Genomic DNA, 24,149 nt, shown 5'->3' with positions numbered 1-24,149 from the left:
TTTTAAAACTAAGTAAATCAACAAAAAACTGTTTTCCTAAGTTTTAAAGGGTGATGTCACACCTAAATGAATGAGAAGCAAGAGGCAGTCCTCAAACCACATCCGTTTCTGCTGTGGTGAAACAAAAAATTCTGCCTTTCCTACACATCATCCTGTTGACCTTGGTGCAAAGGTGTTACAGAGCCAGAGATCTGGGACTCTGGCCCTCTCCTTTCTCTGTCCCCAAACACTCAGTGCTGCCTTGTGAGCTCACAGCACATGTTGGTGCTTATGCATTTTCCATTACACATGCTGTGTACATCTTGTATATGTACAGAGCTGTAATTTTGTAATTCATCTTACAAATAAGGTGCCCATGTGAAGTCATTTTTGCTCATCTTACAGTGGAAACAAGAAAAAACCCCTAAGATAGAAGCTGTATTTAAGATTATGTATGTATTTGGTTGTCTGTAATTCTGAATATGTGATATATATTCAAAGCGCATTCTCTGGCAGCTCTCCATATTTATACTTTAATAACAGGGCTCTAATTTTTCCCTGAAATTTATTTGATTTTTGCTTCTTTCTGTAAATTTTGTTTAAAAGTATGTTTAAGTAGCCATCTGTAACATTCCAAATAGTTATGTTAAAAGAGCCTTAAAAATAACTACTAATTTTAATTAACTTTGATAAGATTGAATTGAAACACATGCTATATATTCTCTCCATGATATGATTAATTATTTTACTCTGATTTTTCCTTTAAAGAAACTTGTGTCTGTAATGTGCTGATTTGTCTTGGGACTGTAATCTCTCTGTTACCAAAGTTTTCACTTTGAGATTGCTTTTTCATTCTGAGATTGCTCACCTGAGTTTCTCTTTGGCTCCTGAAATTTTATATAAATGCCACAGCTGTGACAGGTTATGGCCTGTACAGTGTGCAGGATATAACTGAACTTAATGCCACTGGAGACTGTTTGCTTCCTGTGTCAGAGTGTGAGAGATGAAGGGGAAAATAATATCATAGCCTGACTAATTTAATGACATGGAACTACAGAAAGTAATCCACTGATCAACAGCACAGAATGCCAAATACAGAAATATTTTGAAAAGAGCTCACAAACAAATGAAAGAACAATAGCTTTCTAGAAAAATTTCTTTAAATGTAGAATTTAAAACTAACAAAGGAAGGTATCAGAATATCTCTAAGTCATTGAGCACAATGGGTTCTTTATCCTTTGATGGATCAATGTAAAAGGAAGATAAATTAAATTTTTGGCTCATTCTCTATAGAATAGACATGCATCCTCTCTATAATACCTGCTTGCTTCTCTTCATCCCTTTAATATTTTACTTTACTTGGGTTTTGACCTCTTCAGTAATATGGTTCTGTGCTACATTCTGTAGTTACTGCTTTGCCTTCACTTGTACTCATTGTCATTTCATTGTCTGCGTGGTTTTCACTGACCATTTGTTTTGTAGCAGCAAATGGGAATGTCTTCTGGAGAAAAACTGATGGTGCTAAAAGTTAGCCAGTGAGTATCAGTTTTCTCATATACTTGACATTATAGAGCTATTTCTGAGCGATGACTTTATAAATGGTAATGACACAGAGTCTAGAGTAAGGCTTGGTCTGGAACTTGTGGACTTCTCCACTGTATTCCCCTGCCTCTGATACTAACTTGCTTTATGCCTTCTGACAATAAATTTACCCCTTTTATTTTTTTTGTCCGATTTAATTTCCCATAAAGTCAAGGAAGTAATTTTTTTTTTTTTGCTTTGCAGAAAGGATCCTTCCACTAACATTTATAGTTCTGATTGAGTTTCTGAGTTCCCTGTCAGCATCTGATATTCTCATTTCAGTTCAGCATCCTTATTGAGTTCATTAATATCTGTCTCACCTTCTCCAACTGTGAGAGCTAGTGAGACCAGGTGTTTGCTCTCCTTGTTGACTTTGGGAGCAGGGTGTCCTGGTCTTCACAAGAAACTGAGCAAAACTTTTGGGCTGTGGTGCCCCAGCAGCTTACATGCAGTTAACTGATGCTCTACACACTACAGAAAACCTCCTCTGCACAGAGAACACAATTATAATCATATTTGATGGAGTAAAAGAATCATCTTAGGGAAGAGGATGTGATGTCAAATGCCTACTAGGATGGTCTGTGACCATTGAAGGGCAAAGGAGAGCAATGATTAGTCCAACTGGTGGCTAAACTGAGGAGACCTGCAGAGCTTTTCTGGGCCAGCAGCCATGAATGCTAATTGCAGCTGGATCAAGCATCTGAACTCTTTTGCTACAGATGTATTCCTAGACCAGAAACTTGTTAACATTTCTATGGGTTGCATAATATCTGGTTTCTCTAGTTAGTGATGCTTTTTCCTTTGTGATGAACTTTAAGCTTGTTTTTCTCAGTATTTCTTCATGTGTGTGTATGAAAGTTTTCTAAGCTTTGGTCTACTGCTTTGATTCCTTGGACATACTCTTCCTGTTTCTTCCCTCTCTGTTCTTGTATTTCCATCTGTTTTCATTTGTTTGGCATCTGGCTACAACAGTTTTCCAGAGTGTATTGTAATTGCATGCACTGATAATAAATCAAATAGACCTAACAGGCAAGAAAGCCAAATGGCAGCCACAGGGAAACAAGGTAGTAACACAAGAAACACTGAATCCTCTACACTTCAAGACACCAAATGTATATGAGCTGTCTGTTATAACTCATAGGATTCAGCTGGCTTATGTATTACTTAGTGTTTCCAGTCCAAAAATATGTACTGGGACAGAAATTTCATGCCATTTATGTTTCAAATATCTTACAGGTCCCAACAAGGGAGAAACGGTCCTAAAGAGGATTTTCAGTGAAGACTGCAGGAAGAAATGCATGTTTTCAAGCAAAGCTTTGGTAGATGTCACTTCATTTAAAATGAATAAACTACACCAATCATTGCCAATTACCTGAGCTGTCAGTCATAGACAAGATCCCTAGGCAAATGTTCTGTTTTATTTCATTGAATCACAGAACAGTTTGGGTTGGAAGGGATGTTAAAGATCACCCAGTTCCAACATCCCTGTCATGGGCAGGGACACCTTCTCCTGGACCAGGCTGCTAATTTTGGAAGACTGTACATTCCTATGTCTTACCTTACAGTAATTAAATTAGTCTCATCTTTACATGGAGGGATTTCAATTTTGATATTTTTTTCCTTCATAGAGGCAGTGGCAACTAAATTCACAGGGACATGAGCATTCATCTTGGTGTGTGCTTCCAGTCCTGCCTGGATGGCTTGTGTGTTGATTCCCATTACAAAGGTCATCTCCTTAGCCATGCTAAAAAGGTAGAATAAAGGTAAAATTATGTTCAGACAGGAAACAGCTGTTGAATTTCTATGCCATCTGACACTTGGAAATGTAATGATTTTATTTTATGCTAAATATTTACCTTAAACTCATCTTGGACCGCATCCTAATGTTGGCATTTAGTAACTCCGTCAATCTGAAATCAGACTTTGGAGAAGGTGTAATCTGTGCCTGCACTATAACAAAACAAAAAAAAAAAAGTGTTAAAAATCTTCCCTAATCCTGAAAACCATGTTTGTATTGCTCAGGTCTTGAAATATATTACCATTTCCTGCCACTTTGGTGATAGAAGAGTAGTAGAAGCTGGTCTCTGTGGGCAGCCCAACGCAGGTGGGCACAATACGACGGATCTCAGAGGACAGTAAAGCCTTGGTCCACTGCCTCCCTACACCACTTTGAAGGCTACTGATTATTCTTCTTATCGAAGGGATTTTTTCATCAGGTCCATACCATGCCTGTAATTACAGAGTTCAACTTGCCTAAATAAGCAGAACTTGAGTATCATGATGCATGTCATTAACTGCACCTCAGGGGAAAGTCTGCCAGCAATGATTATACCTAATCCCGATCAAAACTTGACATGATTTGCCTTGATTAATACTAAAGACAAAACCTCTCTGAATTAAAAGGGTAATGGGAGGGACAGAATGTGTGAAAGAAACAGTATTTTAAAGCTCGTGATGCATGGGTGTTGGTGTTTTCAAAATGATACCTGCAATGCATTTTGAATGGTGTTTTTATCAAGTCCACCGAAGAACAACTCTTGGCCAAACATCTTCACATATCCTGATGCAAAAGGCTGGTCACTAGAGACTGCCTTCCAGTCAGAGAGCTGCATGGGGAGGGAGAAAGTCTTATTCTTCCTAACATTTGAGAAAACAATACCATAGGAATATTCTTTTCCCCAGGAATTTACCTTTTTCAGGATTTCCTTGAAGTCAAAGTCAGTCTCCCAGTCCCTGTCAGGAGAGTAACCCTTAGCAAAAATCTCCTGCAGTCCTTCAATTGTTATTCCCACCTGTGGGAAGTGTAAATGCCAGTCGGACAATGGTCATAAGAAAGAATGAGAGGGCAAACTGCAGGTAAACCCAATTACCTCCAAGGGATTAGCCACTCTTCCAAGGAAATGTGCCTGCAGCTGGGACATTGCCATCGTTGGAATTAAGCTGCCTGCATTATTCAGTACCAAATATTTAGCTGCCAGTCCACTCATAAGGACCTCTGAAAATAAACAGGCAGTAAAACACAGCACAGTTAGCATTTAAAGCCACAGTGTGCAGATTGCCAGCTTACTAACTGTGCAATTCAACAGATACAACATGACAAGACAAATGCCAGAAAACCCAGCTATAAAACTGATGTTATAAACCAGTCATGAACAGAATATTTTGCATTTTCGAGCTATTAATGAGCAAAATTACAAGCCCCCTGCTCATTGCATGGTGGTTATGCTGTTTTTCCAATCACTTCTGTAATTTGCATCCAGGCAAATTCTGTAAAGTCAGTTTATGAACTGCTTTTATGAGACATCATTTAGGACAAGTTGACAAAGGGGATCAGAAATGAAAACAGATTTGCCATCCTTTGCTAATAGTTTAGGGAAAGTGATATAGATGTCCTATAAGGACAGATGGTGAGGTATAGATTTTTCTCTCAAATGACCCAGAAGCTATTTAATGCATTCAATTCCAAATGCTGTAACTCCTTACATGAAATGCACTAATTGTTAAGTAATTCTTAACTACTGAGTGAGCTTCGAGCAAACATATTTTTTGTCTATTTAGTTTCTCTACTTTAGATTTATCACCTATAATATTCTTCCATGCAGATAAACTTTCCAGAGCAAAATCGTGTATTCTTTCCACTCTTGGCACAAGTCCATATAGTCCTGTTTTCTGAGTTAAAGTAATCCCAAGGCTTTTCTAAGTTTTCTTAGGTTTCAAGAACAACAAGGTCAACATAATATGTAGGCATTTCTGTCAAGCTTCCTTTCTTTTAGACTTCGTCTCTCTTTCCTTCTTATGCTAGTTGGAGGATGGGGAAGAATTTTAGGAGTCCCTATGTTAAATTTCTGCTATCCTCATGTAACAACTCACTTATGGGTCAACATTTTCTCATTCTCTACAAAACTTGTGTATGCAGACAGGGGATGGTCCTTTACCCTTGTGTAACCCTCACATGAAGTTAGAATCATAGAACCATTAAGGTTGGAGAAGACCTTCATGATCATGGACTCCAGCTATAATCTAGCTACCACAACCTCTAAACCATATCCTGCTTTGCCCCATCTAAATGCTTCCTCCAGGGATGGTGACTGCACCACCTCCCTGGACAGTTTATTCCAATGTCTCACCACTTCTTAGGAAAAAGAAATTTTTCCTAATAGCTAACCTAAACTTCCCCTGGCACAACTGAAATCCATTTCCTCTCATCCTCTTCCTATTTACTTGGGAGAAGAGACCAGCACCAGCCTCTTATATTGTATCAGATTGCTGTGACTAATTTTGATTTCTAATTTCTCTGGATATATTCCAGTTTCATGTATTTCAGGAACAGTTTGCTGGAAAAAGAATCCTCTTGGTCTACTAAATCTGTATGAACTAGCATTTCACTACATCACCTTCACTGTTTTTCTGTACAAAGATCCTGTGCTACTCAAAATGCTGAGCACCATCTACACACCACAGAAGTTGTTCAGTACCAACTCCTAGAATCAAAATACAGGTACTGAGGATCTTTAGCAGACAGCAAGGAGACATGACAGAAGCTCACATTTTAATGTTGATGATATTGAAAATAAAAAGCAAAGTGATACCACTCTGGGACATTACTAATAAGGTGGACTTGAGACTTGGAAATATGAGGACTAGTTTTCCTCTGAATGAGCTTTGCCAGAACAGTGGACACTGGAATGAGGTATGGTACTTCTAGTGAATTTTTAAGGGTCTTTTTTGTTGTTTGTTTTAACCCATGTAAAGCGTTAGTTAAAAATCCATGGCTCTTCATGATCCTTAATAAGAAGTGTTGCTCATAAATGATTAAATGATTATACAGAATTCATTAACTTGAAGAGCAGAGATATTTTCCATACCTCAAGCATTACATAACATTAATGCTCTAAGAAAATATTTACCAATGAAAAATCCTACTGACATAATCAGATGATGCACTATACCCACTTCACTGTGGAGTGTGATGGCACCTGCATATATCTAAATATCTTGCTCCTAAGTAAAGGGAATGAAATATCAGTGATCAAAGAAAGCAGTCATCGGTACTTGTGAACATTAGTACACTTATTTAATTATATGAATCTGCATGGTGAGAGTCAGATTCTGTCAGTCCTCGCAATGAACAGAACGTGGGTCATCCCTTTGATTTCAGTAGCAGTGTGTAGAGCATGAAGGACTGCTTGTGGTGGCCAGATGTGACAGATTCCAGATTAGAGATAGCATCAGCTGACTTTATTGCCTGACATTAAAAATTCAGTATCTAGCACCACAAAGATCCATGGTGCTGAGGGCACATTTTTTTTTTTAGCAAGGAATAGGTACTGCATTACAGCCGTCACTATGGAAACTCCTCCAGCATGGACTCACTGAAACACATTTCACCTGTGGCCAGTGGTGACAAATCAAATCAGAAAGCTGGGGGATGGATCCTCTTCCCACACCACTATAACTGAGGACTGACTTCATTTAGCTAACTGAGTTATCCAAGTCTAAAATTAGCATGTGTGAGAAAAGAATCTTGTTCCTTATTCTTCTGGGTGAGAAGTCTAAATATTATGCATTCTAAACAAATTTCTGATGCTGGTCTTCACCAAGAAGTAACAGCAATTCACCGATGAGCTACATTTCCAGGCTACAGCCAGAACAAAGTAATCCATTTCACATAGCTCTCTCCCAGCTACTGTCATGATGGACTGCACCCTTCTGTCTCACAAAAATTGAGATAGCTCCATTTTAAAGGCAAAAATAAGAAGAGAAAACAATTTCCTAAAACTAGAAGCACATATCTGCATATTACGGTAAAATGTCTCCCTGAATGCATTTTGAATGGTACAAAAGTTCACACAGTGCCTATTAGCCACTGCATTTCTTTGGGCACTCTCTATCTCCATCTCTGAGGCAGCAAGTATGTGTATTGTATATTACTGTGGCTGCTGTGGTATGTACTACATTTATGTTCATTATAGAGCTGATTAAATGGTTGAGTAAAAACAATGAACAGGGAAACAGTAAGATTTACATAAGTTCTTCAAACCACTACCTCCATCCAAAAAGGAGGCAGAAGCACTTGTACACTGAACACTGTGGATTTCAGATGTTCCAGAGTCTCTTTTTCTATTTATGCTTTGAAAACAATTTTTACATGTACCAATGAATAGCAAAAGTGCTAAACCCATCCAGATCCTCCTATAAAAACAGCATGTGTAAGGAGACAGTGTTTGTAGATATAATCTCCCTAGTCTGCCAGATACAAATGCCAAAACCATGAAGCTGTCATGGTCATTTACATAGGAAAGTTGCTTAAAACATTTCTACTGAGAAAAATGACATCCATGGAACATGGAAATAGCTACAATTTAGCCCAGTAGGAGCTATCTTTCAGTCTGATCCTCCATGCTCTGTATTTTTATATGCAACTCCCTTTGATGTAACTGGTCAGCCTCCAGATCCTATGCATAGATCTCCTAATTCCACTAAAGAATCCCAGTAGGATAGTGCAAGAAAAATCTTTAAACAGTAAGCCTGATTTAGCTGTTACTGGATGCAATGAATTGTCACATCTGAATGTTTTCAGAGTTTGCTGTTACACTGGGCACTACTCTTGGGGTGAAGAGTATTTAGCATCACATTTGAATTCAGCAAGAGTTGTAGGTGTTCAGCACCGGTAGAAATTAATCCACTTCAGCAGTAATTTAGGTCCCTTCTGTTTGTTTGGTGCTGAACAATGGTGTGAAATTCTTAAGCACCACTGAGACTACAGTATTTGATATAGGAGCATGTGCCTTACCAGCTAATGAAAATGGAGGGTTAGAGCCTCACAAGCCCTCCGGTAATTGCATGCTGGCAGTGTACAATGCAAAACACACAGGGACCTAAATGCACTCCAAATGGAAAGCCTGAGATTTTTACATATTTTTTTTTTTCACTGAACACAGAAAAATATGTAGGAAAAACATGCTGCTAAACAGCTGGCTGGGAGAATTGGGTTCTCACACTGTACCATTTTTTGGCACATTGATGTGTGTATAATTCTCTACAAAATCTTCTGAATCTTACCTTTAAACATACTAAAGCGGAAAACCTTGCTGAACTGATACCCGGATCTGTCAAACTTGGGACTTAATAATCTGACAGCCATTCTGCAGGCAGAAGCCCTGAAAAAATTCAGTGAGCACATTAACACCTCAATTAGTTTGCAACAAGTTTTTCAGCTCGGGAAGGGATCCAGATTTTCCTTACATCACTTGAAGATCTGGAGCTGTGCTTCTACCCAGGGCCCTCAGGTGTGAGTAGATGAAACTTGCCACTTGCATGCTAGGTTCCTTCAGCACAGCATCAGCTAATGTCATCACTATTGGAAGACCTGGCTTGGTTTCAAGTAAAACCACTGCAGCTAACATTCGAATCCGAGGATGAAGTTTGTGATTCAGGAAAATCTCAAGGGTAATAGCCTGGACCTGAAAACAATAGATAAATTCAAATTTACAGTATGTTTGAACAATTTCCTAGAAAAAAATTGTCACCAGTGAATTATCTCTTTGTCATTAGTGCAGTAGAAAATTGTATTATTTAACTGTTATGGTACCAGTATTCTTGGTTTCATAGTCTGAGGACTGGAAGGGGCATTACGGTAGCATAGTCTGACTTCCAAGACATTCAGATCCAAGGAACTAACTTCTGCATCAAAAATATTATCACTTTTTGATCTATAGTAGAATATATCTGTAGCATAACATATCTGTAGCATAACCACTCTAGGTGAAAGAGGTTAGGTGGATCCATCACATACCTTAGAAATGGTTTCAGTGATTCTTAGTTCCTATCCATAAACCTATGTCTTATTTCTAGTAATTTGACCTCCTGGAGAACTTTCTGCTAGAATGAAAGCCAGTTTACTACCAGAAATCTCTCATGCAGGCAGTTTAAAACTGAAAGTTTATGCAACAGATGTAATTTCCACAGCACTACTTGTGACCAATGTATTTAACCCCAGCAATATTTGGTATTAAGACCAGATTTGTACTGGAACCTTTCCAGTTTCCATGAACTGTGCTGAAGCCTTTCACCTCTACATCAGAATGGATGTGGGTGGTGTAACCCTATCCTGGCAGCCTCTCCCTGTCCTGCCTGGGCAGCACATCCCCAGGGGCTCTGGCCACAAGTCTGATCAGGAATTTGCAACTAAATTTAGAAATACTAGGATAGTTTTTATTAATTTGCATATGTTGATTATTAAATACCAAGGTAAAAGCGGTGACAAAGATACAGTAGCCTCTTTACAAGTGTAACTACCTTTTCAAATTATACAAAAAACCCCCAAACAAACAAAAACCCCACAGATTGTATATTAAGTCTGTTTAATGAAAATATGGGTGTGTAGCTAGCTGCAGACCAGGCATTAAACTGGTTCTTGAACAATGAAAAAAATCACCCACAGGCATTACCTTGCTCCAGATCAATTTTCTCTAAAGAAAATGCAGAGAATAGAGGTGGCCTGGGTCATATGAGTAAAGCCATGACAGAGGCAAACAGACACAGCATTGTCAAACACCAAACTGGCTTTTTTCTTCCCCAGTTAATACCCTAACTCCTACTCATGCTGTTCTCTCCTCCCCCTCTGCTTTTCCCCTTCTAGCTCCTGCACTCTAGTAAATCGTTTCTTTATTCTTTTGCTTAAAAGCATACGCTGGCACACTATTGTCTGTGGATCAATATGTGCACTCAAACTGGGAGTCACATACAAAAAATGAGTATAATGGAAAAAGAGATACAGATTAGTTGAATAGTTAATGAAAGCTTTTATTTTACTTTTTATATTATGAAAAGTCTTATATAAAACAAAAAAAATACATATCAGGTAAAAAAATCTTGAAAATGCAAAATTGCCTTTTAGAAGCAACTTGCTTTAAGGTGAAAGAGATTGTAAAGTGATGTCTGTGGTGGATGAGAGTATGCCTGTGTAATCATTGCATGTGATATCTAATCATTATCTTATTCAGGGACAAAGTCACATTTATTAAATGTGCTGTTTATGACTTAAACCCACACAGTGTCTGTAAATTTCTAATTAGGATGCAAACCTCTAGTATCTATTTACAATAAGATCTGGTCTTGAATTACAATTAGATGTGACACACAGTATTAAATGTCAATTCTCTGAAAACCTTGTTTTGTGGTTCTCTCACATACTGCAGCTGAAGAGGCATTAAACACATTCTGGTCAATAATTTAGCTTTCTGTCTTCTGTCCTTGGAAAATAAATGTTTGGAATGGAAATACTGATTTGTCTTCAGCAACAGAGTAATGAATGTATCCTTTTAATGGGATTTTTGTTGCAGTCTGAAATACTAGATGTTAATGTCAAAAGGAGTAAGACAGGCCAACTAAGGAATTGTCAAGTATTAAAAACCCACACATATTACACCTATACTTGAAAAAATGTTGTGATTTTCCTTATCTCCCATCATCAATTAGAAGCATTGTGTTGGGTTATCATATGTGCAAAGGAGGCAGCTTGTTTCCTTACCATTTTGGGGTCTTTTATGCCTATGTTTTTCAGGGCCATCACAGCAGTTGCATGGACCTTGAGAGGAAGATCTGAGGCACTGGCTGCATATCCTGGCAAAAATTTCTTGATGTGCTTGATGCTGGCTGGATGTCCTACATTCCCAAGGGATTTCAAAGCCAAGGTAATTTCTTCTATGTTAGACTTGCTCAATGCTTCTCCTGCAAAGCCGTGAAGTAGCTGAAAAAAAAAAAAAAAAAGGAAAGAAACAGAAAACAAATCTTCTGTTGAGTTCAATTCCATCTCTTATCTACATCCTGTCCCTTATTCTGAGGTTTGACTTCGATAACTTCAGTTTATTCAATTCGCTTATTTTAAATATTTTCAAATTCTTTTTGTCCTCATGAATAAGACATTTTATTCATAGAACAAGCATAGCCAAGAAAGCTGCAATGAACAGCTACTTCATCACTATGCCTTAAAGCTACCAAGCAAGATTTTTACAGGAAAAATTAATAGCTAGGAGCTAGTTCCCACTGCCTTTCAGGGTGAGCTGGGAACCCTGCAATAATGCTACTTGAATATCTCTGTCTAATGGTTGAAGACAGGTGCAAAAGTGCAGATGCAGTTAAATTCTTCAGATCCTTAAATAAGATTCCTGAAGATATGGCTAGTGGTGATGACATTAAATTCAGCTGTGACAGGAACTTTTTATCATGGATTAACATCACCAGGTCAATTTATAGCCTTTGTTGTAAATAACTAGATCATAGAGTTAGGTGGCACAATTAGAAATAGCTGTCAGAATGCTGAATATGAGAAAAAGAACTAAATCCCAATAGAAACCTGTTTTCAATGCTAAAAAAACGGCTGTAAAGAAGAAATACTGAGCTGGTACAAAAAAATTTCAATGCAGTTCCCATGCTTTAAAAATATCACATTTGAAAGTCATTGATGGAGCAGAAAGTCCAATCTGATATTGCTAATTAAATGAATGAACATTAGAAATGCATTGAACAAGCCTATACAATCATTTGCTTTGGGAAAGAATTTCCATTCCCTGCCCCTGGGCTTCGATTTAATTAGCTCAAGGGCATTGGTGGCAGCTGAAACACAGGAGATGGACATAGGAATATCAGTCGTGCCTGTGTACTACAGGAAAAAAATAATGGCAAGCACATAATGTATTAAACACTGTGCTCTTAGTGGGTATGGTGGAATGACCAGTGCTGAAGACTGAAAACACCTATTTCTCCTTCACTGTCTATCACTGGCTGGCTGGCTGACCTCTGTAAATCATGACATGCACCTCTATAAAGGGGAAATGCTATTTACTGCCTATTTAAAGTGTTTTAAGGCCCACTGATTAAAAGCAATGCCAAACAGGAAGGGTATTACTATTATTAAAGCTTATAGTCTGTGGATCACTGGGCTCTGCTTCTGGCTGAGAGATGGCTGGGCTACATGACTGGACAAAATCCTGGGCTTTTGTGTCACTTAATTTATTTATAAGTATATGTAAGTACCTATATTTAAACTGTTTCACAGCAGTGCCATGGGACCTCATTAATAATTGGCAATAAAGCACTCAGAGATACTCAGATAGAAAGTGCTATGAATTATACGCTTCTTCCTCTCATTCTCTTTTGTGTGCTAATCGAAAGATAAAAAAGCAGCATTTAACCAACTGGGGTTCTTTTCCCCAAAGGAAACACTGTAGTGAAGTGAAATACAGGTTTCTGAATAATGAAGAAAGAAGTCAAGGCTTAATTTTTCTTCTAAACGACAAACAATGTGGTTACCTGGAGACATTCTGAGCAGGAGTCTGATGAAGAGCATTGTTTGTGGCACAGTGATGCATAGCTGAGGTGACAAAACTTTCCAAGTACAGTACTTGAACGTGGGCAATGTTTTTTCACGATGAGCTGGGGAGAAAGCAGTTGTTTGTTACCGCTGTTAATGAAAAGCAGCAATATTAAAAAAATATATATTTCTGCCAAAATGCAAGGCAAAACCAAACTTTTGCTATTTTTGCATTAATGGATTTATAGTTAATCAGTGGATATTACTGTATTTTAAAATGCAAGCATAAAGCAATTCCAAAGAACATCTGGAAGGCAGATCTGTTGCTTTTCTAGTGTTTCAGATTTAAATTTGGCATAGGCTGTAATCCAAAGGGAGGAAATCACCCAGTTCTGGAATGGAAAACACACTTCATTCAAGAAACATACATCATTGTTCTATAATTGCTTCAACTATAGGTACAAATAACTTGATATACATTGTGAATGGACCTCAGGCAGACAGGAATATTTCATATAAATGTTGGAGCTGACAGAAGGCACCAGCCCACTGCTTCTTCCTTGAGTGAGAAGCAGAGCATTACTGCACGGTTACAGCTGGGCAGTCACAGCTTTCACATAGGGCAAAACTCTAATCTGAGATACGTGGCATGGCCTCCACGTTGGCATATTTCCCTGGTTTTCAAAAGATCTCTGATTTATATCCGTCCTTCTAGGTCAATCAGGACGAATACAGGATATACCAAATATGTGTTTCTTACTCCTTAGTCTTTGTACACACAGAGATCTAATCTGATGTAACTGTAAAGTACATTTGGACAAAGGGAAACTGGAAACCACTGTTTGCAGCAATAACCCCTGTCACTGAGGCATCTTTTTCTTTCCTGTTTCATTCTGGATTCATTTCTGTGCTTCTGATTTGCATTCTCTTTCCCTTAAGACAGACAGGAAATAAACTCCTTTCAACCTTATGAGAGGTTATAAAAGTTCTGTATTTTCAAAACCTTCACAATCTTGTCAAAGGAATAAATAATACAGATGTTAATAATACAGTAATGAGCGAGTTGAGCCCTACCGTTGCTTCCTCCATCACGTCTCGAGTTGGTGTGCTCGTGTGCAGAGCCACAAGCACTGTCTGAGCTGCTTCCCAGTTGGTGACCTCTTGCTTTTCCATTTTTTTTCTCAAGAACCTGAGTGCACGGTGACTGGCAACTGCAGGAATTATATCCAAAATGTAGCGTCTGTAATGGGAAAGGCAAGGACGGTTTTCCAGATCGGCACATAAAGATTGTCTCCAAGAGAGTCTGTCAGCAGCAGAATCACCACTTTTATCCCTTGTACCTGTACACAGGCCGGCTGGAGAACTGCTTCCACACTGTCTCATAGTCCTCCTCATTTGCTGCACGGAAGAGGTGTAGAAGCTTGAGGGCTTTTGCTGGTGCATCGCTTGGAAGCCTTTCAGATGTGGTCTCTACCAGGTCTTGCAGGCTTTCCTCTATCTGCAGGAAGGTTAAAATGCACGAAGCTTACATGCATTGGTCTCCACATGCAGGATTCCAGCCTCCAACAAAGAGCCTGACCGGTGGCAGAACTTTACCTGTCTTTCCACGTCTTCTATTCTGAATAAGTGTACGGGAAGTTGAAGCAATTCACTGCCAAACTGGTATTGAAGTGTCCCACGGTTCTGGAATTCTTTTGGTGGGACCTCTGTCAGGTGCTTTTGCACATCAGTCAAAGTAAGTTTCTGCCTGGAATGAAGAAACCCAGAGCTATGACCTCACAAGATGCAAGGTACAAAAAAGCACCGAAAAACTGTGTCCTCAGAACGTGTATGCTTACACATCAGGGCTCAGATGAGAGCCGGCATTTGCCTTCCTTTGGGAATAATATGGCCTGAGAATAAAAGAGGAAGTGAGTAGTGAAAAGCTGTGGCCTGAATATTATAGGAGCTGTGTGTTGTACCTTAAGGAGTAAATTCAGGAAGAGAGAAAAATAAACTTTTTTAGAAATTATCACTTAATGTAAACCTTTTAAGAAGTTCATAAAAGCTCTAATATGTGTTTGCCCCCTGGAAGATTCAAAAGGAACTGAAAATCTTTACATACAATAAGAAATACTACAAGATTTTTATTTGCATTTACTTTACACTTATCTCTCCATTTCACCCGTCAAGCTGATTGTCCTGGGGACTGCAAAAGATAAAAGATTCTCATAAAGTTTCAAATTAGATTTCCCAAACAAAAAGGGCCAGATAAATTCAGAATTAGTTTTTGGAAGAGTGCTTAAGTTATTGGAAACTTTTCAAGAAGCACCAACCCTTCATTCTTTGTTATTAAGAATATTCCAATGAGAGATTTTTTTTGCAAAAATCTTCTATCTTTAGTACATTTTCAGCTGAAGGGATGCATCCTATGCCACCACTTATGTTTAAAATAGGTCATTTAGGACACTATACTAAAGTTAGGAATTTGTACTGAACAACTGAAAGCATTCCAAATGCAATATTGTTGTACTATGCAGTATCTCAAAATCTCCATAGAAAATTGGCATGTTTATTTTGGAATCTCTATGATGATCTTCTGTATCATTTCTATCTACTCTTTCCATATGGATTGCAGAGAATCACTGCAGAAAATAGCATATAACTGCTTTGCAGACAAGCCACTGGAATTTGAATAGAAATCACTACATAATCAGCAGAGATTTTTTCTCTCTTGAAATTTTATACAATTTATTGAAAGGGCATTTGGGTCAGAAAGTATAGCATCAGGTACACTTGGGCAGATTTAACTCCCCCATCCAGCACATGATGAATCCATTATGTCTTCATATTCATCGTACTGGGAAGAGATATATCTGCCTAGAATAGATGGAAAAATATATTCTGAAGAAAAAAGCAAATGAATACTAAAGATAGGATTAAATCAGTGAAACAATAGTAAACCTCTCTTGGCTTGGAAGATGATACAAGGGGTTATACTGAACAGGCCTGAAAGCTCAGTTCCAAATGTTAGATTTTCAATTTTTTAATCTTTTTTTTTTTTTTTTTTTTTTTTTTTTTCCTGAAGAGAAAGTCCATTGTGAAAATAACCTCTGAAGATTTGGCTGACCTAGCCACATCTTTCCAGCTATTTGGCCCCATCTGTTAAGTAATGCAAAAGATGTAGAGAAAATGAGGAAAAGGGAAGGAAATCACCTTTTCTGAGGGACAACAGTAAGGAAGACAGTCTAAGCGCCATGCAGAAGGAGAGTTTAAATCAGCAAGACCATTGCCTCCAGACCAATGCTCACTCACAACAACCCATAATTTGATAGGCACTGCAGCTGTATCTACCTTCATTTTGATTGCATAAGACAGTGAAACTACTTTCACCTTTACCTTTCTGTTTTGTTTTTTTTTTTCCAGTTAGCCAAAGTGAATATGTTCATCATATTAATGAAGTCAGTTGGTGATTTATTGAAATGAACTTTCTGATGTTGCAGTTTCCAAAAGTGTATATTATAGCAATAGATTCTTGCAAAAGCTAGTGGAGCAATAAAAGATTACAACAGCTGGAATGGGATGGAGGAATCTCCTCTGTACAGTGCCCTTTATGTAAAAAGCCTCCCTCTTCAGTAGGACACCCCTGACTATAGAGTCCATCACTAAAGCAAGTAAGCAAACATTTTCCAATAGGTGATTTCGAAGGAGATGAAAAAAATTTTTGAACACTGGAAATTTGAGGCCTTGAGCTAAAAATGAGCAGGAACTTAATTTTTTGACAACCATAATTCTCATTTTGCCCCAAACTTGTTTTAAAAATATGGAAAATTTGGTGTAGAAAAGCAAATACATTTTACATGCTTTATGCGCAGTGTTGCTGCAATAAAACCCAATTTCCTATTGACAAAGTGTTTTGATGGGAGATTTGCAAGCAGCCCACTGTACTTAGGAAGTATATCCGAATGTAAAGTCTTATCTAGGTTTCTTATGAACTAGTCTCCAGGGCCTCTGACTGTATTATTATTTTCCAGGGAACTCTCTTTCAGTGAATAACTGTCTTTCAAAGGATTTTACTGCAAATATATTAGTTCACAATTTTTCAGACGGAATTACATTTGTTTTGGCTTTTATGACATAAATCAAATATCCCTGAGAAATAAAATAGTCAAACCCTGCCAAGTTTAGCTAACAAAATTTGGATAGTGATGTGCACATTTCAGATTTACAACTAACAGTAAAGGTAGTTTTTATGAACTGTGTGGGATTTTACGTAATTAAATACTGGCAAACAATAAGCTGTGGAAGTAAAGGATTTGTTTCAGTTATAGAGTTTGACCAGATTACTGAGATGCTAAGTTAGGTGCTGAATTAAAGGCATATGTACAGTACCTTGCTTCTACTATAGCATTTCCTCCTGTTATCTCATTGAAGGGTGCAAACTGGTGGATTTCTTCAACATCAGCTTGTGTAATTACAGCTTCGTTCCGTGTATATTTAATTTTGTAATTGTAAGTAGCAGTTGCCCTGGAATTCTTGTTCCTCTTTATAAAATACATATAAAACAACAACAACAACAACAAAGAAACAAGAAAAAAAATGTCATTGAACTTCTAAATTCTGTGAGTAGAAGCTATTACATCACCCACTTCAGCCCACTTATTTTCCAGGGCTGTTTTGCTTGCTGCCCATCTGAACACTTTATGTGAATTCTGTGTGCACACTTCCAAAGGAAATGACAGGCATGCTGCCTGGATCTGTTACTTTTACCGCCAATAAGTGTTAGCTTGTTTTCCCCTTTCCTAAAGAAGTAATTGGTTATTCCCTTGAGAGGAAGACACGTTTCCTGAGGAGAAAAACAGTGTAAACCACACAATCTCTTTTTTCAGAGAAAAGATTATAAGAGGCTGTAGTACCTATCTTGCAGAGGAGACACTGGACATCATGACTACCTGTTTTACTCAACAGAGTATGTGAATTAACTACTTTTGATAATTAATGGTTTTCAAGCCAGCTAGTTCAGGTTGGTTGAAGTGTGTCTGCAGTAGATGGCAGTTTGCAGCACAGACCTCTACTGCTCTGTGGATCTGATTTTCAGACAGAAAAAAATGCTGATAAGTAGATGTGGAACATTTGACCCTTCTCTCATTTTAAGCATAACAAAGCAAGAGGTAACATGGATGCCAAATGGCTCCCTGCATATGGATATAAAATACTCTAATTTACCTGTTGGCAGGTCTGGCATGGATGAGTATATGCTGAGCCTGTGACCATTTGAACTTTCTCTTCACAGCTGTTAAGGTCCTTGGATTTTGTCACATAGACTAAGTTTGCTCTCTTGTTTTCCTGGATTGCATAGGTTGTGTTGCAAATACCTCCAATTCCAGCCTGGGAAAAATTATAATGTGATTAAAGAAGTTCATTCCTACCAAAGTTTCTTCAATTCACCACATAGGCTTCCCTGTTTAATTCTGTGTTTTCAAAATTGCTAGCAGAAATTAATATTTTTTGTTTGTTTGTTTTAGTTGTGGTAACTCTCTAGGAGCAAAATCAGGATGATCGTTACTTTCATCTCTTTTTTAACATACTTCCTGTAAGTCAAATCAGAGGTTCACCAAGAGAACTAAAATTCAAGAGTTTCAGTGAGACAAGATTTGGAGCCCCAGAAAAGGTGAGTAACAATTTCTAGACAGAGCTGTCGATTATGAAATGCCATCGAGAGAATATTAATAAAAAGTGCCAAAATAATTTGATCAGTTAGAATAAAAACAGCAAAGTATTATAAGGCTGGAGATGAAATTCTGCCCTAAAATTTGCTTTTATAGACAGCTTATAAATGCCTTTGGAACAGGCCTTGCAATATTGAAAGATCTGTCACAATATGAGCAACAATAGTTAAAAAGAATTTTAAGATAGCAGAGTTTTGATTTAGGTTTTCTTGGGTGTGCAGTTTTACCTCAAACCTTCAATAATTTTTCGAGCATATATATTTATAAGAGCTCTTAAACCTCCTCAGTCAGAGATGAAATTTTGGAGAGGAAAATATTTGATTGCACTTTAAGAAGAAGGGTTATTTTCATGATCTTTTTATTGTTACTGATAACACAGTCACTCCAGAGAGCAGCTCTGGGCTATGACAGACCATGAAAATGGCCAGGTGGTGGTTGGGAAGCAGTACATACCCAATTCATCTCCAGCTTAACACTATTACTGAACACAATGTGGCTCCAGTGAGGATCTAGACTTTAAATGGGAATGGCCAGCCCATGGGGCTCAGAGTGATAAATTATCTCCTGCCTAGCTTGACTTTAGCTCATGGCTAGCCCAGATACCCCAGCCCTACACCCTGTGGGATGTGATGTAGACTTTCCCAGGTTAGTCCTTTAAGCCTCTCTGCAGCTCAGATTTTGGGACTAATAATGCTTATCTTCCTTTAGAGAGAGATTGTCACGCAAGGGTGCCAATGTTCATTAAGCAGTTTCTGCCCAAGAAAAGGAAAGAAAACTTGGAAATGATTCTACAATGTGAAGCCACATAGATTGCTCAGCAATGAGAGTAGGACATATTGGTAACTGAATTAAAGATAATGAAGATGTAAATCTAGATATGGGAAAACAGTGCTGCAGAATATGCAAAACCACCTCCTGGGTTTTCATGTGTGACAAGCAGTGTGAAAATAGTAAATCCTGTAGTTCCCTTCCCAGAAACAACTCTACTTACATAAAAATAAATTTTTTAAAATTAAAGTTTCTCCAGTCTGCATTTTCAATAAAAATAACGTGAAAGTATAATAATTTCAAGGGGTTTGCTGAGCTCTGAATTGAATGTAGTCTAATCAATGTAAATAGAGTTTTGCAAAAAACTAACCACATTGCAGGTTCTGTGGTGAAATGTAATATCATATGATTTACATTTACTAAGATGTTAAAACTTGAAAAACAGTGGAAATTCCAATAGAACAGCAACTGCAACTGTCAAAGCTGTTACAGTAATGTCATGGCACATCTAGTCTTTTCCTCCGACAAGAGGAACTAGAAGAGGTTAAAGTATATACAGCTGGTAAAAAAGTCAAATTACTCTTACATTATCTTTAATCTCTTGTGGTATATTTAAGCTTGTTTTAATGGAGTATTCAAATTCTATGTAGCCTTCAGCTTTCATAGGAGTTTACTTTCACAAGTCAGATTGTCTAAAGTTCTAAAGCAGCAAATGAATTTTTAAAAAATAATTTGATCAGCCAGATTAAAAATCTATTCTGTTGTCCTTTTTAGGTTCATCTCCATCAAATGTTGTCCCATGATAACAAATTAGTCATAATTTCACAAACCTATGTGGTTTTTGTTAGTGAAGTCTATGTCAAAGATGAATTCAGAAAATTCAGTAGGAGGATCTGAAGAGAAGCAACCACCTTGGCCAAAACAAAAAGCTCACCTCCTGTAAACTGTACGAATGCTGCATCTTGATACTCAGCTCCAGCACATTCAGAACCCCTCTGTAGATGTTCAGACCATCATCCGAGACAGAATCAGGAGCCATAAGATTTCCAACATGGCCATTGCTGTACTCAAACTTGATGGGGTTACTGAGTTGCCCCGTTAGTACCTGGGTTAGTTTGAGTGATCGAGCGAATGAGCTTGTAGGCCAGACACCATTGTACTCTGCTGCTTCGACTGAGTGAATCTAGAAAAAAGGGGGCATATAATTCCTCTTTAATTTTTTCCATTTTTTTTAATGCACATCTAAAAAAGCATCTAAATCTTTACTCGTAAAAAAAAAAAACAAAACAACACACCACTTTTAAATAATGCAAAGCCTCTTTAAAGGGAAAAAATATGCCATTTACCACAGCTAGTATTGCTATACACATTTCCACGCATAAAAGGTAAGGAAGTAATGTAAATGCCTGTGATATTTCCACAGTCACTGCACTCTGTTCTGTTTCATAGATATTGCCAAAGGTTGACTTGTATGAAGAAATGAGCCAGAGAAGAGCTGCATGAAGCAGGTTGCAACCCAAAAGTAGTACAGAAGATCTGAAGGAAATTGCAGGAGAAAGCTAATGTTGCATGAAGCATCATTAACTCCTGTTGTGAACTCTGTCACCTCCCTCTCTGGGGTCACAGAGCAGAGACAGCAGTCAGAAACTAATAACAACATGGCTGCTGGGCCAGCCAGATAGTCATAATTAGTCTGAGCAGTGGAGAGCAGATTACAAAAATAATCCTACACATTTTGCTGCAGAGCTGATGTACCCCCAATCCCTCTCAGTGCCTCACACTCCAGCCTCAACCTGGGGCACATCCAAGCAAGTAAAATGTTGTGTTAAACTATGCATAGACCTCGAGCGACTTCTATACCATGGGAATGGGGCATGTTTAGATTAGTTTCTCAGAGGACCCTTCCCTTCTATGTATTTGGACAATTTAAAGAGACTTTTCTCTGACACCTCAGGCTGGTGAAGTGATGTGAGATGTGGATTAATGTCTCAAAAAAGCTACACAAGCTAAATCCTCATTCAGCAGATTTCTGGAGACTGCACTTTCATATTTATTTTTGTTATTGTTGTTGGAGATCACTGCCAGCCCCAGAAACTGAAGCTTACAGAGGAGGCTGTTAGGGAGCAAATTCCTCATGCTGCCTCTGGGATGTGCTTCTGGCATATTGCACAGGGGCAGGTTTGGGACTGCTCTGCAGGGCTGGGACAAGGCAGTTTTCCCCAGCCCTCGGGGCCAATCAGGACTTGTGCTGTCTGTTAGGTTTTGAACACAGCTGGCAATCCCTGACTCTGAGTTCATGATGAAAAAATTATCACCTGGAAACAGCCCTGGGAACACAGCCTTTTGCTTGGGCTGAATGCAAACTAGTAGGCTACAGATGAAAGACCGGTTCCCTGCACCACCCCTCCAAAGTGTCTGGTTTAAATATAACAGCAGCAAAATAAACTGTTCCCAGAGCAGAAGGGAATAAACCCATGCTACCTTTTGCTTAGAACTTGCCCCAAAATAACGATTCTTTTTCTTTTCTCAAATTATTTTTGTATTTACTTTTGAAAATGAAAACTTTTTCCAAATACCCAAGGGCAGCTGAAGCACTATTGGAAGGTTTTAGGAAAGAGAAATCAATTTTTTGGTGAAGACTCACTCTGCCACACCAAAAGATGCTTCAGCAGGAATGGGGCAGGTTGTGGGGAGAAGACAAGACTATATCTGCCTCCTCTCTGCCAGTAAAGCCTTCTATTTACCAGCATAGATGCAGGGCTTCTACTTCCTTGGGTTTTTCACAAAAAAAATCTACCTATTTGCAAAGGTCATGGAAAAGCAATGTGCCCTGTCCAGATCTATTATAATTTGAACTTATACCTAGTAGCAGAGGGCCAATTCAGTCTGGAAGGCTATAGCATTACCAAGCATTTATCACCCATCTTTTTAATCTGCAGTTTTCAATTTTCAAAAAAAAGCTTTTAAAAAGATCATTTTTCTTCCACATATAAAGAAGGCTAAATGGAATTTGTGTAAAGCAATTGAAGAGTGTGTTTCAATACATTCATTAGAAGCACGTATAAGCTTCTTTTAAAGGCATAAGTGTTTTTCACAGAACCAGAACTCTTAGTAATTGCTCAGCATGCAGTAAAAATATACAATTGAGGGTGACAAAGAATGTCATTTGGGACCCTGCAGAAAAAGAAGCCACCAGATGACATTAATTATGCTAAATATTGAATCACATCCAGCCCGTCATACGTTTTTTTGCCTTTCCTTTGCTGGTTACGAAATCACTTGATTAAATAATCCTAGATTGTAGAGTTTGGAATGATTGCATTGATCCAGTAATAAATTATGATGCATTTCAAATTATATTCCATTGTCTCCCTGACCATAAAGCAGAAGGAATACTTCAAGCTCAACTTTTACTTGAGCTGAGAATTACATGGCCAAGTGCAAACAGAATTTAGGACCCTGCATAAAAAATAAGTGTTGGTTATGTTCTCCCCAAGTAAGCACAATACATGATGAAACTTATTTACTTCCCAAAAGCTTAAAAAAGAGAAGTCAAGTATGAAGAGAATTTTGCTTTTCAAATTGAATACATTTTCTTACCCTAATAAGACACAGTTTTGGCCCAATACCACTGATTTCCACTTTACTTTTTATTCTTATTCCAGCTCTTGCAAGTCCTTTCTCTGGAAGTCCACTGAGAAGCACACTTTCATAATTAAATGTATAAACCTTGTTTTCACTGAAATCGGGTTCTGCAAAAAAATGGTTTCCATAAAAAACAGAGACTGTACAGAATATATTAAAATACCTGTATTAGTATGTATGTAACAAAAAAGATGAATTTGATCATTTTGTATTGCACCTGAACAAAATTAGCTGTTATAAAAATATATTAAATATTGATACACTTTTCAGATTCTATTTTGAATTTCACTCATTATAATTATATTAGCTGATAGGAAAATTACTTACGGTAATTAAGATGCTGGCTCCCTGAAAGAGAAGGAAAAAAAAAAAGTAATGAAATGACAAAGCAGAAAGAAAACCCCAAAATGTTAATGTTTTTTAGTATGAAAGGCTATATCTCATCTTGTACATATGGCATAACTCTTTCTAATTAACTGTACTTGTAGCTCAGCACATAGCCAAAAGCCTTTTTTCTTTAAACAACAATATTTTTTTCCATGAAATATTAAGGTTCATGTTTGTAAGAAAGCTATAACTGGATTCCAAAACTTCTTCAATCTATTGTTTTAAATTCATCAAAGCAAATCAGTTACTTACCCACCAGGGTTAAAACCAGGGCTAATATGAAGCCCCTCATGATGGGGATAAAGTAAAGGATAAACAGGCTGGCTTCTCTTTTATAAAGGTATGTGCTATCACATGTTTCTTTTGGCATGCTGGATTGACAAATAAGCATATTTTATGACCTGCATTGATCAATCAAAAAATAAACATTTCTGAGGTCATGAATGTTGAATACTTCAAATCACCTAATGATTTCAGCTAACGTGCTATGTGAAATACAGATTTCATTTTCAAGATACCTTGCTTGTTATTTTCTCCTATTTCTCCACATTGAAGTTATATAATAAAACAATAATGAAAAATTAAAATAAAAATACTTCCTCAATCATAAGAAAATAATTTAGCTTTTCTATCATATCTTCTGTCTCCTGATGATTTACTCCTGACAAGGTTCCCAGCTTTGGAGACACAGTTTGCTCTGTCACATTGAAACTCTAGTTTTAAAGGAGAATTTGTGATTGACTTTGTAGCTTTAGGATTGAGATACC

The 24,149-nt window shown here is 37.7% G+C and overlaps 1 protein-coding gene across 1 annotated transcript in view; it reads right to left on the bottom strand.

Annotated features, from left to right (window-relative positions):
- Nucleotides 1-23,674, bottom strand: part of LOC103525834 (vitellogenin-1-like) — a 42,927-nt gene extending 19,253 nt beyond the window's left edge. Inside the window, exons 1-19 of the mRNA XM_008490824.2 lie at nucleotides 23,635-23,674; nucleotides 23,323-23,343; nucleotides 22,951-23,102; nucleotides 20,285-20,533; nucleotides 18,080-18,241; nucleotides 17,246-17,397; nucleotides 14,471-14,621; nucleotides 14,215-14,372; nucleotides 13,949-14,114; nucleotides 12,874-12,996; nucleotides 11,093-11,311; nucleotides 8,806-9,023; nucleotides 8,623-8,720; nucleotides 4,431-4,555; nucleotides 4,251-4,352; nucleotides 4,047-4,166; nucleotides 3,600-3,789; nucleotides 3,417-3,510; nucleotides 3,119-3,304 (exon numbers count right to left, since the gene is read on the bottom strand). Coding sequence (XP_008489046.2) covers nucleotides 3,119-3,304; nucleotides 3,417-3,510; nucleotides 3,600-3,789; nucleotides 4,047-4,166; nucleotides 4,251-4,352; nucleotides 4,431-4,555; nucleotides 8,623-8,720; nucleotides 8,806-9,023; nucleotides 11,093-11,311; nucleotides 12,874-12,996; nucleotides 13,949-14,114; nucleotides 14,215-14,372; nucleotides 14,471-14,621; nucleotides 17,246-17,397; nucleotides 18,080-18,241; nucleotides 20,285-20,533; nucleotides 22,951-23,102; nucleotides 23,323-23,343; nucleotides 23,635-23,674 — 2,726 coding nt within the window. The remainder of the gene's footprint in view (nucleotides 1-3,118; nucleotides 3,305-3,416; nucleotides 3,511-3,599; nucleotides 3,790-4,046; nucleotides 4,167-4,250; nucleotides 4,353-4,430; nucleotides 4,556-8,622; nucleotides 8,721-8,805; nucleotides 9,024-11,092; nucleotides 11,312-12,873; nucleotides 12,997-13,948; nucleotides 14,115-14,214; nucleotides 14,373-14,470; nucleotides 14,622-17,245; nucleotides 17,398-18,079; nucleotides 18,242-20,284; nucleotides 20,534-22,950; nucleotides 23,103-23,322; nucleotides 23,344-23,634) is intronic.
- Nucleotides 23,675-24,149: the final 475 nt, after the last annotated feature.

This window comes from Calypte anna, chromosome 8 (genome assembly GCF_003957555.1).
Source record: "Calypte anna isolate BGI_N300 chromosome 8, bCalAnn1_v1.p, whole genome shotgun sequence".
NCBI lineage: Eukaryota > Metazoa > Chordata > Aves > Apodiformes > Trochilidae > Calypte > Calypte anna.
Note: the sequence above shows the minus strand (reverse complement) of the source record. Positions and strands in the feature narration are given on the sequence as shown.